This window comes from Lygodium microphyllum, chromosome 12, assembly GCF_053477565.2.
Source record: "Lygodium microphyllum isolate KBCC chromosome 12, Lygodium_microphyllum_v1.1.10, whole genome shotgun sequence".
Taxonomy (NCBI): domain Eukaryota; kingdom Viridiplantae; phylum Streptophyta; class Polypodiopsida; order Schizaeales; family Lygodiaceae; genus Lygodium; species Lygodium microphyllum.
Genome location: NC_141146.1, coordinates 96712427 through 96719845, shown reverse-complemented (window position 1 = coordinate 96719845; position 7419 = coordinate 96712427). Strand labels below are relative to the sequence as shown.

General features: G+C 39.8%; 1 protein-coding gene across 1 annotated transcript; it reads left to right on the top strand.

The window, feature by feature from the left end:
* The first annotated feature begins 4934 nt into the window (after positions 1-4934).
* LOC148028069 (uncharacterized) lies at positions 4935-7073 on the top strand. Its single transcript, XM_087689912.1, has one exon. It carries the CDS (start codon positions 4983-4985, stop codon positions 7071-7073), a length of 2091 nt encoding a protein of 696 aa, XP_087546038.1. The 5' UTR covers positions 4935-4982.
* The last annotated feature ends 346 nt before the right edge of the window (positions 7074-7419 follow it).

Genomic DNA, 7419 nt, shown 5'->3' with positions numbered 1-7419 from the left:
CATACAAGAACTTCTTTGTACCGACATCACCTGGCCAGACTGCAAAGATCGTTCTCCAAACACAATAACTATGACCACATTTGCATTAAATTAATGTAAAAATTTGGTAACAATGTGCCAATTGTGTGCAATTTTGTGAAAAAATTTAGCATTGTATGGTATGTCTCTAGGTTTTGTCAGAGTGTTTTTCCTTCCTTAGAAAGTTGATGGGCATGGGATGAGATAACATATTTTCTCATCCTATTGTACTTATGTACATTTGTACTTTCTCACTTTTTTCTCATTCTCTCCTCACTAGGGGCATATTCATCTTTAAGTGGGAGGTTGTTGGAGATAAAGGCACATATCCCTAGCCACTTGTGTATTAGTTACACTGATAGTACCCACACACCAGTGCACTGCAAGTGGCATGTGCCCATCCCATCCCATCCCATCCCATCATTGTCTCTTCATTCTTTGTTCTTTCAATGACATTTAAATAAGGGAAGGCCAATCACACATTGTGACTATTGGAGTTCCCACATCTTGTGTCTCTTACTTTGCTCTCTTGCTCCTTCCACCATAGCTCTTGCTTTCACTCATGGGCTTCGACTATGGGCTCACTCCCTTAGGGAGAAGGGAGAGGGGGAGGGAAGGGGAAAGAGAGGGAGAAGGGAGAGAAGAGAAGATGGAAGGGGGGATGAGGCAGGGGAGAGAGTGGGAGGGAGGAGAGGGAGAGAGAAGAAAGAGAGGATAATGAGAGAGAAGTTTTAAAGAGAGAGATAAGAGAGAAAATGTTACTTTTATTGATGTTTGCCTTGGCATATATTTATAGTACGGTGTTTTAGCTACTAAGAATAGTACTTGGAGTGAGCAATATGATTGAATGGATGTCCATACTATCAAGCTTATTTAGATATGTACACAAACTTTAATTTTTAGAATAGGATTTGATTTATATTAAATGAAATTTAATTATTGGTCTCTTTAACTACGAAATATTTTTTTCGAAATTAAAAATAGAGTGCGTTTTAATTTTTAAATATCTCGTGGTTCAATATGAATTGAATTTGTATTTGTTAAAAATATTAGATAATCAATGTATTATTTTATTCGAGTGAAAAATAAAGAGGGCATACAAATACAGAGAGGAGAGAGAATACACATACTTAATAAGAGGAAAGAAAAAGATGAGCAAGAAGAGAGTCAAGGGAGTAGAGAGAGAAGAGAGAAAATAAGATATATCTTTATCTACTTGTATACAAACTCTATTCTACATGAACTTAACTCTAATGCATGATGGATCCTATTATACATGTATTTAATTGACATATGTAGGTTCCAAACATCCCATATATCTAAATGGGGGGTCTTTACAGATACATTGACATGCCATAAATGACTTCATGCACTTGTATTTTCTTTGATTCTGTTGTAGTGATCATCTTGTTGGTGACATTTAGCACGCTTTGATAGGATGTAATATGTACATAATGGAGGGTGATGGATAGTGGTATAGCCATCCTTGTAGACAGAGATGGATATCATCAAGTCTGATCATCATCCTCTAGAATTGTGCTACAATATCTCTTTAAAAGGTTCTACACTTGTTGAGAATTTATAAGCTAAGTAAAAGGAGGCCACCTAGCATGTTAGTGACCCTTTGGAGAAGAGTAATAAAGTATGTTTTTGCACTAATTGAGGTAGTTAAGAAGTATATCCAAACTAAGACTTAATGTTAAGAAGGGATCACAATTTAGCCATTAGATGTCAACTATCTATTCTTTGCACTCTCATTGTCCATCCTAATGACTGCTTTTTGTTAGAGTCTTACAATGAATTGAAGATTTCTTTATATTGGAGGAAAGTGCCATAGTGACTTTTGATTGGTCTTGTTGAGGTCATGAACATCAACAATTCATTGTAGAGTGTGTGATAGTTTGAAATCTTAAATTGGAGGGGTAGTTTGAAATCTTAAATGGGAGAGGTTAGACCTTAATAGAAATGGTGGTTGATTTGGACATAGAAATGTCATGTTGCCAACATGGCACCTTGGGGCGATGGTAGTAGCTCAAAATACTTTACTTGATGACCAGAGTTGATTCAGTAGCATTGAAAAATGTAATATCATATTCGTCAATGTTTTCATCCTTGTGATCATGGGGCAATCATGTGCTTCTTGTCGCACATGCAACATAAGATCGCAAGCTTGTAGTATGATCAGTTGTTGTATAGTATACTATTGCAAGCCCTTGAGAATAGCATCAACATTTTACTATTCATACTGTGTCCATGGATATGGTCCCATGTAAGATCAAGTTTGACAAAAAAGAAAAATTTACCTGATTGTGTTCATACTGTCCCATGTAAGCTCAAGTTTGACAAAAAAGAAAGATTTATCTAATTCTGTGAATAGTTTTGAGATGTAATGTCATGATGATATTCAAGGGTTACTTTGCTAAAGGAGGTGTGCTAATGGCCTATTAATGATTGTGTGGATAGTTTCAAGTTGCCTTTAGTAGCGATGGCTGATGAAGAAGGGCTATTGATTCCCCCATATTGGTGGCTAGAGATAAGAGCATTGGTTGAGGATGGATAAGAGCTACTAGCATCAATGGATGTATATCTATCTACCATAGTGGGAGGCATTGATTTGGATCATAGGAGAAAAACACTTTGAAATGCAGTACCACTTATGTGAGATTATTTATTTATTATTAGTATTATAAAAACTTTTTTGGGATGGTGAACTGTGGTCCATCATTTTTAGTCAAAGAAGTGCTTTAAGGCTCAGATACTCTACAAGTTCTTTATGTTGAATAAAGGGGTTTCTTAAGCCTCAAGCCAGTAGGGTAAAGGTGCCGGTAGTATGGTAGCTACTGATGGCCTTAGAAATCTTATATTTTTCTTCAAAATTTCTACATCATTGCTTTCCCTTGATTATAGAAGTCTGTAAAATAAATTTGTGCACTCATAATGTGAACATTGTGAAGATGGAGACAAGAATTGTAAACCATGACTAGCAAAAAACACCCACCAAAAGTTTGCACATAAGGACATCTCTAAAAATGATAAGACCCACAAGAAGTAGAGGGAGATTTGAATATGCCTCCCCCAATAAGAATTGTGAATGTCATACAGAGAACATAACCACTTCACCATCCACTATGAACTGTTATTGGTCTTCATATGCAACAAGAAAATGCAAAATGCGATATTATTGGGGGCCGCAACTTTAGTGGCCCCCTTACCCTATACCTTGCAATTACCATTGAGCAAAGAGAGAATGCTTGTTGATGATGATCTTGATGCCTTTGATACTTTGGATGGATGGGTGAAGTCTTCCTTGATGTTGATCAAGCCACGAATCACCTTGCTCTAACACCAATTTTGCTGCCCTTCACCATACAATAGACAATATTAACCAAAATGGAAAGAAACACAATTTGAACAAGAGAGAAAATTGAGTCAAGAGAGCATTAAGCATTGGGCACAATATCCCTCTATGCATGAGTGAACACCTCTCCCAAGCATGTGTTTAGGGCTTTGCATTATCTTCTTGTGCTCAATGTACATTGTAAAAGTATATTTTTTTGGTTTTTGCTTTCTTTCCATAAACACTGCACTTTTGGCTTGATAATATTGAACCCCTATGTGGTAAACCTCTTCTGAGGTTTACAAAAATAATTATTTAACTTTTGAGGTCTTCCACGAAGGTTACAACCAAATAAAATAAATTGCACATATGCACATACGATAATCTTGTGCTAGAGAGCATGCACAAATAGTTTTTTTTTTGCTATTAAAGCACCCAAAAATAGCAAGTCCTTGCATATTAAAATGCACTTTCATAAATTTATCTTCCAAAAGCACAAATTATGTGACAAGTGTCACACACATGCACATGTGTAACAAGTCAATATCATGTGGCAAATAGATAAATAAAAAGGTGGCTAATTTGATGGTTTTGGCAAGGTCATGCCTTTATACTTTTAAAAAGGAAATTGATTGATCAATTTCTATGTTTTAATGTCCGTTTGGAAGCAATTAAAGTTCCATAACTATATTGCCATACTATTAATACTTTCAAAGAAAATGTTAGAATAATTTGCTTATTTAAATGTATGAAAATGGATTTCTTCCCATATGGAAATCTAGAATCACAAGCTTAGAAGATGGGAAAGTGTTGTGGGATCCCCACTTCCATTCCAATGCCTCATGGGACATGCACATCACTGCTTTCAAACTTTCGTGTAGAGAAAAAACACTTATCAAAATATTTCCCACGAGGAAAGTTGTTCAAAACTTCTTGTGTTTTAACTATGTGAATGAGCCCATATATTTCACCTAGACACATTGTGTGTTTCTTGTGATACAAGCTATGCTTACTACAAAGTGGGATACAAATGAGTTGAGAAGTTTTTTGCATGTCAAGACCACGTTTGCTTTTAACTAGCACAATTGAAGTGTTTGTACTCAACTCTCTAGGACGAAATTTCTGGCATTTTAGAAACAAAGATGATGATTTTAAACTTCGTACATTTTGGCAAAGTTTGGTTAATCATGTCACCTTCTTCGACTTGCTATAGGAGGTTTCCTTATTTTGCAAGTTCCTCATCAATAAAAGCTTTATTTGTTGAAAAATGACCAGCTTAGTCTCTCTAGTGCGGAATCTAGAAGTGTAGACACAATTTGGTGCTACAAAATTTTCAAGTGGCACAATGTGTGTGTGAAAGGCTTCTTTGTTGGGGGGGCGGGGGGGGGGGGGCGCGGGTGGGTGTAAATCTAAAACTGCCCTCAAAATTCTCTAGTCAAAACTACCACACTGAAGGGTGGCAAAGCGGCAGTAAAGTGTTATATCTGCATGCATGCGAATGCGACAGAGTTGCATGATGATGATGATGATGATGATGATGCCGATGATGGCAGTGAACCAATTCATGTTAACACAATAATTGGTACTAATCCTTTGTGTTGTTTTTGTGTTTACAGATCAGCCCACCATGACTCTCGATGATGCTGACCACAACCCTGATCACCATGATGGCAGCCATTGCCTCACTAATCCTCCCCCTTTGTTTCGCCCATTTGGGGCAGCTCCCGATCTGCAGGCCGGACATGATGATCATGCTAATATTGATCAGAGCAATCTTTTCAATGGAGGCAGTCACCGTGAAGATGCTTATGTCCAGAGGGGGTGCTTGCTGAACGTCTTTCATCCTTTCCACCCAGAACAAACAGGGCAGCAGTTCTCCAATCTATGGCTTCACAGCGCAGATCTGGATATGGCGGCTGCTGCCCCGCCGCAGAGGGGGGATGGATTTACCTCCAAGCAAGGACTGCAAGTGGTGGCCCTTGACGACGACACCACGGCTGCGGTAGGGGAATTGAAAGAGGTGAGCATCAGCAACAAGATTGACCCATATGTGCAATCAGACAAAAGCATAGAAGCCAACAGCAACAGCAACAGTAACAAGATCAACAACAACATAAACATAGAACATGCGGATGCCAACATCATTATCAAATCCACTGATGATGATGACAATGATGATGATGATGCTGACCATGAGCATTATGATGGGTTCACAGCTCACTCTGCTTCAGCGCAGTGGAGCCTGGAGGAAATCCATGCCTTGCTCAATGCTGCTGCCACATGCTATCTCCATGATAAGGCTTGGGACATGCCTGCTCCCAAGAGATGGGCCCTTGTGGCCACTCACATGGCTAACAAGGGCATCCAGCCCCGGTCGATGAATCGCATTGCCAGCAAGTTTTGGAGTCTGATAAATCTCTATCGACAGATCCAGACATGGAATTCTACCCACAGAAGCTTGGGGGGCAAGAGCAGGTTGCCGTCTTATGAAACCATGTCTAGTGAGCAGAGGAGGAAGCATGGGTTACCGGCCACTCTCCACGCAGAAGTATATGAAAAATTAAAGGAATTCTACAAGTTGACTCGGATGGATGATGGTGTGCTGGATGCTAAAAGCGAGGTAGAAGCTAGCAAAGCTGCAGGGGCTAGGAAGGAGGCTACTAAGGCATACAGATTAAGGGAGCAATCTCGAGACGAAGATGCAGAGGAGGATGGATTGAGAGAGAGAGCATCAGGGAAGGAAAAATATCATCAGGGAGCTCAAATAAGTAACAAACTGGTGATACCAGAGAGACTTACACAGGCTAAAGGCAGGGGTGGGAGTAGGGGCAGGGGTGGGTTCCGGGGTAGAGGTAGGAGTACCTATACTGGAGATCCTAGAAGAACCCCTGTATTGAAGATGGGAAATGGTAAGCAAGTACATCCAGATAAGGAAGATGGTGGAGCTGAACAAAGTAGTAGCTCAGAAGGAGAGGATGAGCATGAGAAGGATGAAAGTATTGACGCGGACAGTGAAAATGATGAGGATGACAGTGATGACGAAGTCGAAGACAATGACAATGATAATGGTAAGGTGGATGCCAATGTTAAAGATGTCGATGAGGATGACAGTGACAATGAAGACGATGACAACACCAGTGATGATGTGAAGGTGGGTATCAATATTAAAGATGAGGATGATAAGGACTGTCATGAGTATGAGGACAAGTATGGTGATGATGATGAAGTAGAAGTTCATGGTAATGGTAAGTATGATCACAGTGAGCCTATTCATGCAGGGCAGCGTACCCAGCAACACAAGCATGATCACAGGGGGCCTATTCATGTAGGTCAGCACACCCAGCAACACAAGCATGGAAACAGAAGAAAGGCTGGTCATAGTTCATGTGACACATGCATGACCATGAAGGTAGAGAAGAAGAGGAAGAGGACCAAAGGAGGGAATGGGAAGGAGAAGAGGAAAAAGAAGACACCACAGCAGGCGCATCTGCACTGCGGTGCCATTGATCATCAACAGCGGCAGCAACAGCAGGACCAAGGCCACCATATCCATCATGCAGACCATCCATTGGGCCTTCCAGCTGATGCCGACATCTGCGACATCTTGTTCCATCACATGGATTGTACCGCTGGTCAGCTGTCTGCTTACATGCAGGCAGTCACCATGAACATAAGCACTATCAATAACTTCATCAGTAAAATGGGACACTATCAATAACCTCATCAGCAAAATGGGGCATATCAGTAACATGGGATGAGCATCATCAGGTTTCAGGCTCTAATTTATCCATTATCTTGTTTGCATCTGATGCTTTCTTTGTGCTCTTGGAAGGATGTGCTACTGTTCTTAGTAATTATATTAAGAGAAAAATATGGGTTTTTGACCATTTTTTGGGCTGAACTATGGAATGCAAGTAAGCTTTTAGCATGAGCATGAATCTTCATTGAAGAAAGGATGTATATAGCTGAACTTGTGCTTTTAACAGTCCATGTTTCCACAATATCTGAATCCTGATATGACAGCCATTTTGAAACAAGTCTTTGATTACAAAGGTGAAATGAGT